Source organism: Zalophus californianus, chromosome 3 (genome assembly GCF_009762305.2).
Source record: "Zalophus californianus isolate mZalCal1 chromosome 3, mZalCal1.pri.v2, whole genome shotgun sequence".
Taxonomy (NCBI): Eukaryota; Metazoa; Chordata; class Mammalia; order Carnivora; family Otariidae; genus Zalophus; species Zalophus californianus.
In genome coordinates this window covers 4434241-4448892 of record NC_045597.1, presented here as the reverse complement: position 1 = coordinate 4448892, position 14652 = coordinate 4434241, and the positions used below count along the sequence as shown (strand labels likewise).

Below are 14652 nucleotides of genomic sequence, written 5' to 3'. Positions count from 1 at the left end.
GTATAACACCCAGTGCTCCATGCACCTAGGGCTCCACGTGCCCTCCTTAATACCCATCACCAGGCTAACCCATCCCCCACCCCCCTCCCCTCTAAAACGCTGTTTGTTTCTCAGAGTCCGTAGTCTCTCATGGTTCGTCTCTCCCTCCGATGTCCCCCCCCTTCATTTTTCCCTTCCTTCTCCTAATGTCCTCCAAGCTATTCCTTATGTTCCACAAATAAGTGAAACCATATGATAATTGACTTTCTCTGCTTGACTTATTTCACTTAGCATAATCTCCTCCAGTCCCATCCATGTGGATGTAAAAGCTGGGTATTCATCCTTTCTGATGGCTGAGTGATATTCCATTGTATCTATGGACCACATCTTCTTTATCCATTCATCTGTTGAAGGGCATCTCGGGTCTTTCCACAGATTGGCTATTGCGGACATGGCTGCTATGAACATTGGGGTGCATATGGCCCTTCTTTTCACTACATCTGTGTCTTTGGGGTAAATACCCAGGAGTGCAATTGCTGGGTCATAGGGTAGCTCTGTTTTTAATTTTTTGAGGAAACACCACACTGTTTTCCAAAGCAGCTGTACCTCTTCATTTCTCAGGTTTTGATTGGAGGCCGTGTTATGCAATTTTTTAACTTGATATTTAAAACAACTAATTCACCAAAGAATGAGTTGGATAGCAAGGCTGGACTTGCTGGGAGAATTTGGGGACCCCTCGCCCCAGACTTTCCTGGTTCACCAGGTAGAGGTACAATTTGGGCTCACTGAAGAGTCACAGAGAAACTCATATTCAACAACCTGTCTAACTAATTTTGTGGATTTCTTGTTTTATTTAATGTTTTGGTTTTAATTGAAGTATTATTTACATACGGAAAAGGACACAGATCGTAAGGGTATTGTTTGGTGAGTATTCACAAAATGAACAGTGGTAGATGAAGGGGTGGACATCACCATCAGCCCACATGCCCACTTGGTGCTCCTCCCGTCCTCCAAGGGTAAACGCTGCTCTTAAGTAGTTGTACAGTTTGGGTATTTGGCTCCAGTTTTGTTTTTCTTAATTGTGTTTCAAATGGAGGTCTTATTAGGGTTCTGTGTTTCATAAGATAATTTCTGATTATAATATAACAAACAGAAATGTGGGGAAATCCAGGATCAAAGAATTGCCAAATGGCTCATATTAGCCAAAAGTTCACTTTTCAGCCCCTAAGTGTATTTGGAGATATTCCCAATTAAAACTAATAACTAAAGTGATCTGGCTTTGAAATATTCCTGTTAAAATTTCTTCACAAATGGAATCATCATGATCCCTGCTGTCAGCTGTCAACTAACTATTCCATCCACTTAAAGAACGGAGAGATAACCATACTAAGAGCCCATCAAGAGAATGGGTTCTTTCAAATGGATTCCCACTGAGCTAAAACAAGGTTTTGTTAATAAAATCAAGTAACCTTTATATTTTCCCCTTGTTATTCAGTAGGGAATTTAAAAGTTATTAGAACTGCATGTGTTTTAGATTATAGAAATACAAAAATTACTTTTATTGTGTGTATCATACTCATCTCAATTATAAGACTAAAAAAGGTGTTGAAAACATGAACAAAATATAAAAACAAGAGTGGAGGAAAATTATCCATATTTCATCTTCTAAATATTTATTGTAAGATTTTGGCCAATCTACTTGAAGTTATTTTTCTCCATTTTTAAATAAACATTCTTGGTTTGGGATTATTTTAGAATTGCGGAAAAGTTGCAGAGGTAATGCAGAGAGTTGCCATATACCCCCCATCCAGTATCTCCTGTTTTCTTATATTACCATACTTTGTCACAACTAAGAAACCAACACTGGTACTTAACAAATAACTCTATTTTTGAGTGTTCTTTCTTGAAATCCATAGTCCATCTCCTTTGCAAGGAAAGATGGCAGTTCCGATGGGTCTGTAACATCCGGTCTTTGTTTCATGGACATTTCTGGCTTTGCTGTATCTTACAAGACTGTAAAATGAGTTTTGAATGCATAAGCAATATGGAGCTCAGTCATCCACTTTGTGTCAAAATTAGGTTAACTGGAGCCTCTTCCCCACTAAGGGTGTGTTCCTTCCTAGAACAAAACAGCCGGTTGCTGTCATGGTGATCTTTGACCAGAATCTTCCCTGAGTGCTATCCACCCCCCCCACCGCTTCAATAATGACTTCTTTTTCAGTGTTGCAAGAGCTGGCTTCTGTTCAGTTTCCAAAAAAGCAATAAAATAAAATAGGGACCTTACAACCAAATCTCTGAACCCTGTTCTTGTCAAGTTTAAAGTTTTGAGAAACAGAAGAGCCAGGAAATGAGTCAATCAAAGCAGCCAAAAGTGATGTCATATATCTTCCATGTAAGCCACAGGCCCCTTAGGTCTCAAGCACCATTCTAGGTGTTGGGTGTTGATCAGAAAACACAACAGATAAAAGTTTCCTGCTCACTGGAGATTACATTACAGCAAGGTAGAAAAACACAGAAAGTAGTCAATAAACACAATTAATGAGTAAATTACAGTATACCAGAAAATGGCAGACATCATGAAAAAGTGCAGTATCTTGGACAGGGGTTCACAGAATGGACAGCTTGAAGGGCGGGAAAGAGGAAGAGTGTGCGTCAGTGAGGCCGGGGTAAGTCTTTGTTTCTCCTCGAAGGCTCAATAATCCTTTACACTTTCAACTTAAAAAAAGAAATTGTGGAAATAGGTTGATATTTTAAAAGTAAATTCATAATGTTGAGGAATGTGTTCTCATTAATAGTCCTATAGGAGTGGATAATACTAGTTTTACTGTTCATTATTTTTGTAAGTCAAGTCCTATTTAAAAGAACCGTATTGGGCAGCTGCACTTTTGTTGTGGTCAGATTTTCTTTTAGAAGGTATTCTTGGGGCTCCTGGGTGGCTGTCAGTTAACTTTTGGTTTCCGCTTGGGTCATGATTTCAGAGTCCTGAGACCGAGCCCCACATCGGGCTCCGTGCTCAGTGCAGAGCCTGTTTGAGATTCTCTCTCTCCCTCTCCTCTGCCTCTTCCCCCACTCGCGTGCACATGCTCTTTTTCTCTCTCAAATAAAATATTTTTAAAAATTAAAAAATTAAACAAATAAAAGGTATTCTCATTTCTTAAGAGTTAGAGAAGAAACAGATTTTGCTGTTTAGAGGAATAATTCCTCTAATAGAGGAAACATCCAATATGCCAAGGTATGAGGTGGCACTCCAGAATATACAGAAAAGGGGAGAGAGAAACTAAGTTATTGGATACGTGGCACACACAAGCTCAGGGTTGGGCTCTGTGGGTCTCTGATACCATTTACCTTCTCAGTAACCCCTATTAGGTTGGTGTTATTGTCTTCATTTTAGACGAGAGAATTGAAGCCAAGACATAACCACTCCCTTGCCTCAACAAGCTAAATACTGAGTTGGAGAAATTAAAGAAAATTAATGTAAATTTTAAAATAATCAACAAGCTCTTTAGTCTTTACAAAGCACATGTAAATTATGACTTCAGTTGGTCCTCACAATACCATGAAGCAGATATTGTTATTCTTATTATATAGGTAAGAAAAAGATATTTTAATATTAATGTTAATCTCATGATTAAACAGCTAAATTGGTTTGAGAACTAATGTTTGGATTCATTATATACTGACTACAAATTCTGAGGTTTTTTTTCCATTGCGCGAGCTATACGGGCTTAACGTTTGAATAATATATCAGATTTGACAAAAACTGTTGGGTCCCCAAGAGGCCTAGACTGTTACTAACATCAATATCAACAGGAGGCCATCTAGCAATGGTATCCTAGGATGTGAGTTCAGATCATAGACTGAAAGATGATCGACACCATGATGGTTAAGAGCTGAGCTGGGTTTTGAGGAGTGAGTCTATTTGGGGAAAAGGAGACAGTATCCCAGGGCGTGGGAACAGGGATGCAGCGGGAAGTAGAAAACACGCAAGAAGAGGTCTTATTGTAGTGGGTGAGTCAGGCAGAATACAGGCCAACACCTTGACATTGTTCCTTTGCTTGGATTTTTGCAAAGGAAAACTGATGGAAGTGTTTTTACAAGTCCACGCTTCCTCCTCCTCCTCCTCCTAGGGCTGGGCCGTTTGGGATAGATGGGAGACCACTGTAAATAGCAACCCAGTGCAGCTTCTGACACCGGCTGAGGAGTCACACTTCACGGCTCAATCTGTTTCTCTTCCATCTGCTGCACTAGAACTTCTTCTGGGAAATAGAGAGTAAGAAATTTTAGAGAAATACTACACAACCATTTGCTTCAAAAAAAAATATCATAGTGTGCTTCGGTTCTACAAATGAAAACTCGAAATCCTTCTTGTTGAGAGTTATTTGTTACGGAAAATGTTTTTCATATAACCCTGGGCCCAAGGATTTATTGTTAGAAGGTCCAAATATCAGTGGTTGTTTTTCTTTTATAGAACTTATTTTCCCTAAAGCATTAATTTAGCTTGATTTAACATGTATTATAAAGTTGGATATAAGTATGAGGTTTCTAAGAACCATTTGGAAAAGGTGGATATTGTTATGATGTCTGTTTTTGTTCTAAACTGTTGCACAGATTTTCTTTCTTCTTTTTTTAGTCTGATGTAAACCAGACACTGTGCAGATTTATAAATGATGGTCCTTAATAAAAAGTGACTGAGCCTAGGGAGGGAGACAGTAATAGAAACAATTAGGATGTATAGTGAGATGTTATTTCAGTAGATGTGGGCACAAAGTATAGTGGGATCCAATATTTAGCTGGAAGGATGAGGGGAACTTGATGTTTGGTCTGAGCCCTGAGGGATGGATGGGTTTCACTAGATGCCAAGGCGGGAATATGTAGCCAAGGGAATGGCAGACACGCCGTCACGGTTGGAGCTCCCGTTCTGCGAGGGGTGGGGGTGCTGAAGTCCTGGGGTCATGAAGGTAGACTTGGGTTTTGTGTACAGGGGAAACCCACTGAAGGAGTTAGAAACATTAGAAGGACAAGATAAAATTCAGGTTTAGGAAGGTCAATCTGGAGGAAACACAAGCAGTGGAGTAGAAATGGCAGAAAAGAGAAGAGGCACAGCTTGGTGGGCAAGTGCAATTGTCCAGAGCAGTGAGGGTGGAGGTCTAAATGTGGCTGCCATGCGCGTCTTGTCCTGGTTTATTATCCTGCCCCTGTCTCTGTCTGTCTGTCTCTCCCTCCTTCAGCCATACTTGCCGTGTCCCTCCAACCTCAGCCTTTGTGTATACTCATGACAATTTCGTCTGGAATGTTCCTACCCCCTTCTTTCTTTTGACTTTAGTTTAAGCATCCCATTCCGAGAAACCTTCCTGATCTCTCTTGCAACTTCAATTCTGTATTTGTGATGCTGATTCATACTTGTTCTCCATGGGGGTAGGGATGCTCCAAGGGGGTAGGGATTGTGTCTCCTCTGTTTCTTTTCTTTTTTTCTTTGCTACCCAGAGGACAACACATGACCTAAATTTAGTGTTCAGTAAAATTATTGAATGAGATAAATGACAGAATCCAAATTGAGCAAAGGTTGAAAATTCAAACCATTAGAACTGGGTTATTTGCCGGGTTTCAAGATTGCAGAGGAAGGAACTGGGCATGTTTACAGAGTGTTTCGGTTGGGCAGCTCAGAGGGTAGTTATAGCCAGTAAGAGAAAACAGAGAGTGAGAGGTGAGTGTGTGTGTGGAAGATAAAGAAATAGATTTGGGTCATGTTGAATTTGAATTATCACTGTGACATCCAGACAGAACTGTCCAAGGGGAGGTCAAAGGTGTAAGAGCCAATTGTTCAATTCTCTGGTAGCTTTCTTCAAGCGTTCAGATATATTTCTATCTTGGTTTTCACCTTCCTTGACTTCAAGTATGTTTGCATGTTGTGTCATGAAGCTAATTTTCCTCACTGGTAAGTTACGGCTATCCAGTGCTTTATGAGTGTACGCCATTAATAATGAGAAATATTCTAATGTAATGCATAAAAGTCATGGCAAAAGAAAAAAAATAACATGTCCCATGGCGATGGTAATGCAACTACAAAATTAAATTAAAATAGTTCATCAATTATAAAATGAAATAACTTAGGAAGATGGCATTTTGTTTTCCTGGGTTTTGTTTTGTTTGTATTTTTACTCTTGGTGTTTATGAGGCAAGGCAAAGGGCTACCATTTTACATATCCTACAGTGCTTTAGACATAAAAGATACTCACATTATGAGTGGTGCATGACAATATCCAGTTAGTGCTTAGGACTCTGCACATACTCTCTCTCTCTTTCTCTCTCTCTCTCTCTCTCTCTCTCTCTCTCACACACACACACACAAACACACCTTCCATTCAGATATCTTTCTTTACTCCTATTGACTATTGTGATTTCTATATTATTTTATCAACCTCTTTCCAAAACCCCCAAAACCAGCCCCCCTTTGGTACTGCCTCAAGGCCATAGTAATGCTACCATCTTTCTGAATTATCCAGAATTGAAAATTTGTTTTCATTATTAGTTTTTAATTCTTCAGACACATTCATTAGTCACAAACCTTTAATTTTTTTCCCACAATTTACCTTGGATGCTCTATTTATGTAATTGCTTCTGGGATCAAATAATCCTTATATTATATTTACTACCAGTCAACAGCTGAACCTTTGCTTTCGTTCTCTCTGCATGGCAATTGATTCTACACAAGAACGCATGTATGACCTTTCTAAAGCACAACATGTATCGGGGGGCCCCCTCTCAAGATTAAAAATTCCTAATTTTTAAAAAATTTTCTGGTACATCAAATACATACTTCTCAATTTAGCTCTCTAGAAATACTTTTAAAACTCCATTAACTCGTATTGGCAAACTGTTTATCACTGGTCAAATAAAACTCTATAATCCAGTTTTTTACCCCTAAATTCGTGTATTCCCATTCCAGTAGAAATATTTATCCCAAAATCATGCTTTCTTCAATTTCTTCATAAATCTATGTCCCTCATTAGGTCAAAATGTAGATCTTTATGGGATTTCTCCTAGACTTTTCTAGCCCCTGATTATTCAAAACTAGTTCAAGAAAAATCAAACTGCGTTTCTCATGACTTCCATATACTGAATGGTAAGGTATACAGAAATAGGAGATTGGCATCGCCTTCAAAAACTCTGGTGCAGTAAAATAAGAAGACAGAAGGACGAAGAAAGAGACCCAGGAAAATGCAGGAAGGACATCTCATCCAGACTAAAGAGCTTGGGAGTAGCTTTAATGAGATAAGTAAGAAGGACTACCAAGAACGAGTAGGTGTGCATCATATGGATGGGGCAGATGTGATGGGAAAAGCTCTGTGTTTCCACTGGAGTTACGTGTAATCTACAATAATTGCATTATTTGTAGTAGTTTATATTAGGTTGAGCTTTGTTGAAATAATGTACAATAAACCCAACTCCAGTTTGAAAACGTTTAGTTCAAATACAGAAAATAATACAGCAGATACTAGCAATCCCATAAACATTCAATTCCCTTTTTCTAATTAAATGGTGTTTGAATGTAATATAAGTGTCGAACTTCAACAGATGGCTTTCAAATTCAAAATGTTTTCCTTATGGAAAATATTTAAATGCTGTTCTGTGAGGTTGGCTGGATTTTATTCTATCAAATATGGAGCAATAGCAAATTATTTTTGTTCTAAAAACTCTTATTTTAGGAATTCTCTTTTGTAAACTATTTTTGCCATCAGTATAATATTTTTGTTTTAGAAATATTTTACAGGGGCACTTGGGTGGTTCAGTCAGTTAAGTGTCTGCCTTTGACTCAGGTCATGATCCTGGGGTCCTGGGATGGAGCCCTACATTGGGCTCCCTGCTCAGCGGGGAGCCTGCCTCTCCCTCTGCCGCTCCCCCTGCTTGTGCTTTCTCTCTCTAATAAAAAAAAAATAGAAATATTTTACACAAACTTTAATGTTATGAATAAATATTAAGCTGTAAATTTGTACTTACCAAGATTAATTATCCTTTTTTCACACACTATTCTAATATAAAAAATAGATATATATATAGAAATATGTGTGTCCCCATCAGACACAGAAAGGTTTTAACACATGCTATCGTGTTGTTTAGTTAAAAAGATAACTTATTCTCAGACTCTCCAAATTCCCTTCAGTTGTAGTAGAGGGAAGGTTGTACGCAAGACTTTTGAAAACCAAATACAATTGATGAACATTATAATTGTTGCCAGCATTGTGTTTCTTACATTAGACCGTGCATTCTCAAAACTCTCATGGCTGGCTGTCTATGCCACTCGGAGATATGAAAAAGCAGTGTTGCTATCTTGACTGACTTTTTGTGATCTATACTTTAAGATCAGATCTCTGTTGAACCGGAAAGTCTTAAAGGATTGTACTAGAGATAAGATGATAATGGACATCGGATTTCCTAAAACGGAAGAAAGTGAAAGAGGTAAACAGCACTGCTGAGGTTGATGGGACCTAAGCAGCATCTCATGAGGCCAGAGTGGGCAGTCCTCAAGCTTATTTCCAGCAACACTCCTTCAAAAGCCCAGTGACTTTCTCTGGAATAAGAAAAATTAATGAATGGCACTGGCTTCAGCAAGTATAATTCAAACACTATTATCGAACTTTTATTTTAATAATCCACTTTCCTTTCTGAAGAGTATTTCTTGAAATACACTTTTCTCCACATAGTGTATTTTCTTCTAAAAGTTTGATTTCTGCTACTACATGATGGAATAGATTTATTGTGTTTTTTAACATGTAGGTTGTAGCCAACTCCAGTGGGACTGCAGAGATTAAAATTTGGATGTTTTCTTATCCGTTTAGTAGTATCAAGGCTCACTCTAGGGAAATCTCTTTCTCTAAATAGAATGTGTAAGTCTCCTATGGGGTGTTGGGTAAATGGTCAAGGAAAGGGTTCATTGAAATTGTGAGTAACATCTTACAGTTTTTCTTGTTTCTCTTTATCAAGTTCATTTGGCCTTCACAGCCTTCTAGTGCCCTTCCTTTATGTGCCCGGTTTATTGGGTTCAATACTGTGAAGAACAATAATGCTAGCACCTCCCACTATAATAGCCAAGATTGATCTTGCAAGTATTGTGGGCCAGGAATAGTTCTAAATATGCCACATGCATTATCTCATTTAATCTCTGTATGCACGTGCACATACAGCCCAGGAAAGAGGGAACATTTGGAAATTTAACCTTTTTGTCAACATCCTCTTCTGTGTGAAGGGAAGATTCGAGGTTCCCATGCTCTGCTTGAGCCTTGCATCCCTCACAGAGCTTATCACGATGCCCTGTGAGCAGTAATTCCTCAAGAAGTGTTTGTGGGAAGGATAGGAGCATGTTTAAGGTAGGGCTGGTAGCGCTACTTGAGATAACTGCCCCCGCTCTTTAGACTCTCTCTCTGCTGTGGGTGTTTTGTTTCTCCTTTCTTTCACGCCGTCCTTATTCACGACCCTTCTGTCTCTTAATGATGCTTTTACATATTTTTGGTGGCAGAAGGTCTGCCATAGTAACAGCACTAATGAGTCACATTTTCCCTGTGGCACAGACATGGCCATCGTGGTTTTGCAGATAAACCAAAGAATCACGGAGTCGTCCAGAATGTTCTGCTCCTATTGAAATGATCAGATAAATGTAAAAATATGTTAGAAAAGTTTCAGAGTTATAAAGGAATTGCAGCTTTTTAAAAAAGATCTTGTATGAGAGAGAGAGAAAGCACATGCACAAACAGGGGGTATGGGGCAGAGGCAGAGGGAGAAGCAGACTCCCCAGTGAGTAGGGAGCCCCACGCGGGGCTCGATCCCAGAACCCTGGGATCATGACCTGAGCCAAAGACCTACGCTTCACCGACTGAGCCACCCAGGCGCCCCAAGAATTGCAGCTTTTAACATTATATTCCCACTTTGAAATACCAAGGGGGAAGTTCTTAACAGATTTTCTGATGTGCTCACTCCCTGCAGCAGTATTGTTTGAAGGACTGTGTGTCTGCACAGCTTGGGAATAGCTTGTAACTATTACATGTTATTAAGTGCTATGCTATAAGTATTAGAACTCAGAACGTTTTCAATTAATAAGGGAAGCAGAAATTCACTGTGTCAAACTCTTAAAATGTGAACATAGAGAGGCATGTTTTTAAAGTACTACTTCAACTCTGAATAAAATACTTGCTAGATAATAAGAGATCTCGACTAATATTTTCTTAATTTAAAATAGGCACACTTAAATTGCTTTGTCATATTTTCCATAGATATTTACTGCTCTTTTTCCCATAGACAGTGTTCTCGTTTTGCTTTCACCTGGAGGCATCTGTCCTTACTTAACAGAATAGTTCTCTGTTTCCTTGAATGCTATCTGGAATATCGTACATGTGATATGTGATGCAAATTGATGCTTCCCAGAAGCTTTACTGATTATGCGGTTTCAGGGAAATCTCCCATTTTATTTTTAAAGATGCTCTCTCTCTCTTCTCTTCTTGGTCCAAAATATTTTACCCAAAGCCTGACTTTGGCTCTGGAGTGAAATAGGCGTGGCTTCAGTTCTGGCCCCATCACTTTCCGCCACAGGCCCCAAAACAAGCTGTTTACACTTGCCAGGACTTAGTTTCCCGTATGTAGTTTTGAGGACTTTTGTGAGATTGCCTGTATTTATATCTGCTCAGTAAATGTTAGCAATTGTTTTTATTTTCAGTAAGGGTAATTGTATTATCAGTAACTGTGAGTTACTATTTAATGTTGGCTTTTTTTGTTTGTTTCTGTTTTTGTTTTTGTTTTTTTTGATAGAGAGAGAGTGGGGGTGAGGCGGGAAGGGGCAGAGGCAGAGGGAGAGGAAGAATCCCAAGCTGGGCATGGAGCCTGATGCTCGGCTCGATCTCACGACCCTGAGACCGTGACCTGAGCCCAAATCGAGAGTCAGACGCTCAACCGACTGAGCCACCCAGTCGCCCCTTAATGTTAGGCTTTTTTTAAAAACAAAAAATCACTTTATAGTATTCTGATAGTTTGGCTTATACGTATGACAGACTTGAAAGACACATGATAATCACTAAATTCGCTTTCTGTCCAGGCATGACGCCTTAAGGCAAGTTAGGTTGAACTATCAGGATGATACACTTACCGTGTTTCAACAGCACGTAGAGTTTCTCTAAACAGAATTTCAAGTCCATGCTATATTTTAAGTTAAATTTATAATAAAAATCTGTGTGCAGATGTCATAAAGCAGTTTTAGAACAATGAGCAGGCTCTGGAGGAAGCATAATTGGTTCAGTGTTTCTGGAAGAACAGCTCTGTAGCTTTGTGCGGTGCGTTCAGGCATCTTACTTCCCTTACGGTTCCTCTTTAAGTAACTAAAAGGATGTATTTTTGCTTTTCAGTCACTCAAGACTGCTTGCAACTGATTGCAGACAGTGACACACCTACCATACGGAAAGGTAATAAGATCATCTCCCGCAACGTTTCGACTTACAGTTCAATCACTTGTAAGATTGTATTCAGACTTCATCTCAAATCAGCTGTCTGCCTCCAAACTTCTCAGAATCAGATGTAAAATAAGAAACTTCAATTTATTCAGAATGATCGGGGAATAAATACTTAGGCTAAGGTAATAATCTAACAAACAGAATTACCTTAGAGACACGAATACTTAGAGATTTAAAATAATTAGCATTTGATAAAATCAATACTAAGCCAAATTCAGTTTTTTTTTAATTTTTTAGAAATCATTTTGGCTTCTCAGTGACTCAAGATCATCTTCACAAATATTAATTGCCCTATTTTATTAGGTTTTATTTTTTCATTAGGTTTTAGAAATCATAATAGGATGAAGATGAAACTGAATGTACCATAAAGATTTTATATTATTAGTAAATATGTGCAAATGAATGTAACACTTTTATGATAATCCAATGTGAAATGATTGCTTTATATTTTGCATGTATTGGTTAAAGACATACAATGTTCTACTTACTGTGTGGGCCGTGGGGCTTAGCAAAGAATAAAATGTGTATTGTTCCTCACTTTCATGGAATTTACCTTTTGATGAGGGGAAACAGGGGAAAAAAGCTAATGAACAAGTGAAATGTAGAATGATAAAATTAAGTGCTATGGGGAAAACTCCAGCAGGAGGGGGGCTAGGGAATGTCTGGGCTGTAAACCAGAACAGGGAATTCACAAGTGTCAGAGGGTTAAGCTGGGGGCTGGAAATGGGGAAACAAGAAGGAGCCCAAAGGATGAATTTGGATGGGCCTTTATAATGAGTGCCAGGAGTGCTGTCTTGCATCTGTATTTTTCTAAGTGGTTTTAATTATCCCAAATGTAACATAAGTACTAAACTATTTGAAATTCTGTTATTATTTATTGCTCTGCATTTTCTGGAGTCTTATGTTTGCAACTTTAATAGGCAGCGGACTGTTTACTAAGAATTAAAATGAAGTCAGAAGAAGACCTTAAGGACCAAAGATAAAATTTTAAAAATATAACTTAGGAAAAGTTTGTTTTACACATTTGGCCAAAACAAAAATGCTGTCCGTCACAAAGAAAGATGAAGCTGCTACTTGATCGTGAATGTGAGTTGCACAGAGGATTGTGTGTGATCTTCCTGGTTGGTGGCTGCTCTCCACTGACTTTGGGGTGCTTATCTGCGTGCTTTGCCCCTGGGATGCATAGGTTAGTCTGGTGATGCCAGCAGGCCTTGAGCAGCACGGAACTGTTAGTGGGCCTGGGCATATTTTAGCACCACAACTTGCCTGCATCCCGCAAGGTCTGGTAGGTTGTGTTTCCATTTTCACTTGTCTCACGATGTTTTTAAATTTACTTTTCAATTTCATTTGACCCGTTAGTTGTTGAGGAGTGTGTTGCTTAATTTCCATGTAGTTTTGAATTTTCCTATTTTTCTCCTGTTACTGATTTCTAGTTTCATGTCACTGTGGTTGGAAAAGATACTTGATGTGATTTCAGTCTTCTTAAATCTGTTCAGATTTATTTTGTGCCCTAACACTTTTTTATTATGTTCAATTAGCCAACTTAAAATACATCATTAGTTTTTGATGTAGTGTTCAATGATTCATTAGTTGTGCCCTAACATTTTATTTATCCTGGAGAATTTTCTTTGTGCAGTTAGGAAGAACGCATATTCTGATACTGTAGGATAGAATATTCCATGTATATCTGTATGCATGTATATCTGGTCTGTAGTGTTGTTCAAGCACACTATTTCCTTATTGATTTTCTTTTGGATGACTTATCCATTATTGAAGGTAGGTATTTAATTCTCCTACTCTTATTGTCTTGCTGTCTATTTCTCCCTTCAAATCTGTTAATATTTTCTGTATACATTTAGGGGCTCCAATGTTGAGTGTGTGTGTATGTATATATATATATATATGTATATATACATACACACACATATATATATATGAATGTATACATTTGTTATATCCTCTTGATGAATCAATCCACTTGTCATCATATAATAACTTCTTTGTCCCTTGTGACATTTTTTTACTTGAAGTCTATTTTGTTTAATGTAAGAATAGCTACTTCTTATCTCTTTTGTTTACCATTTGGATGAAATACTATTTTCCAGCCTTTCACTATGTGTGTCCTTAATGCTGAAGTGAGTTTTTTGTAGGCAGAATATGGTTGCATTTCGTTTTTCTTTCAATTCATTCAGCCACTCTATGCCTTTTGATTGGGGAATTTAATCCATTTACATTTAAAGTAATTATTGATAAGACTTATTATTTTCCTTTTGTTAATTGTTTTCTGGCTGCTTTATAGTTTCTTTGTTCTTTCTTCCTCTCTTGGTGTCTTCCTTTGTGGCTTGATTATTTTGTGTACTGATATGTTTTGATTCCTTTCTGTGTGTATTTTGGGTATCTACTACAGGTTTTTAAATTTGTGTTTACCATGACACTTACATAGAGCAACTTAGTTATAGTAGTCTGTTTTAAGCTGATAACTTAACTTTGATTTACATGTTTTTATAATGTGTCTATTAACAAACTACTGTAGTTATAATTCTTTTAATACTTTCGTCTTTTACTTTTATACTAGATTTCAGAGTGATCTATACTCATTATAGCCATTTCTTTCAGGTTTACTGGAGATTTGTTTTATCCCTTTGATTGTGTTGGATTTTCTTGATTCTTCACGTTCCTTGCGGAGCTGCTTTGTTGCCTATGAAGCTAACTCTCCTACTCCTCATGGACTGATTTTGACTGGGATACAATTTTACTGGTCAGCAGTGCTTGATATTAGCCACTGTAAGGCCTCCAGGAGCAAGGCCCCCTTTGCTTCCTCCCTCCCCTCCTGGAGGAAAAGAATCTGTTCTCTGCTTTTCCTCAATCGTGCAAAACAAAACAAAACAAACTGCTGGCTATAAAAAAATGTCCTCCCCTTTTCTTTGTTTCTAACTGTCACAGGGACCAAGCTCTTTCGGTTGTTCAGCACAAAGTATGGGGTGAGATGGAAACCAGCCGCACAGAAGGCACTCTGAGAGGCCATGTGGCCAGGTGCACACTCAGATCTCACCATCCCTCCATGGGGGACATCACAGACAGAGGCTGTCTTTTTGATGCTGACTGAGGCCTGTCTGGGGGAGGGACTGATGTGAATAAGTTGAAATTGTTCCTCTTACCTATATAAATGTGACTGCTTCTG

The 14652-nt window shown here is 38.4% G+C and overlaps 1 protein-coding gene across 3 annotated transcripts in view; it reads left to right on the top strand.

The window, feature by feature from the left end:
- The window catches only part of TNFSF13B (TNF superfamily member 13b), an 84953-nt gene that overhangs the window by 58064 nt on the left and 12237 nt on the right, over window positions 1-14652 (top strand). For all 3 annotated transcript variants that reach the window (XM_027590994.2, XM_027590992.2, XM_027590993.2), the window contains one exon: window positions 11367-11423. In XM_027590994.2, coding sequence (XP_027446795.1) covers window positions 11367-11423 — 57 coding nt within the window. The remainder of the gene's footprint in view (window positions 1-11366; window positions 11424-14652) is intronic.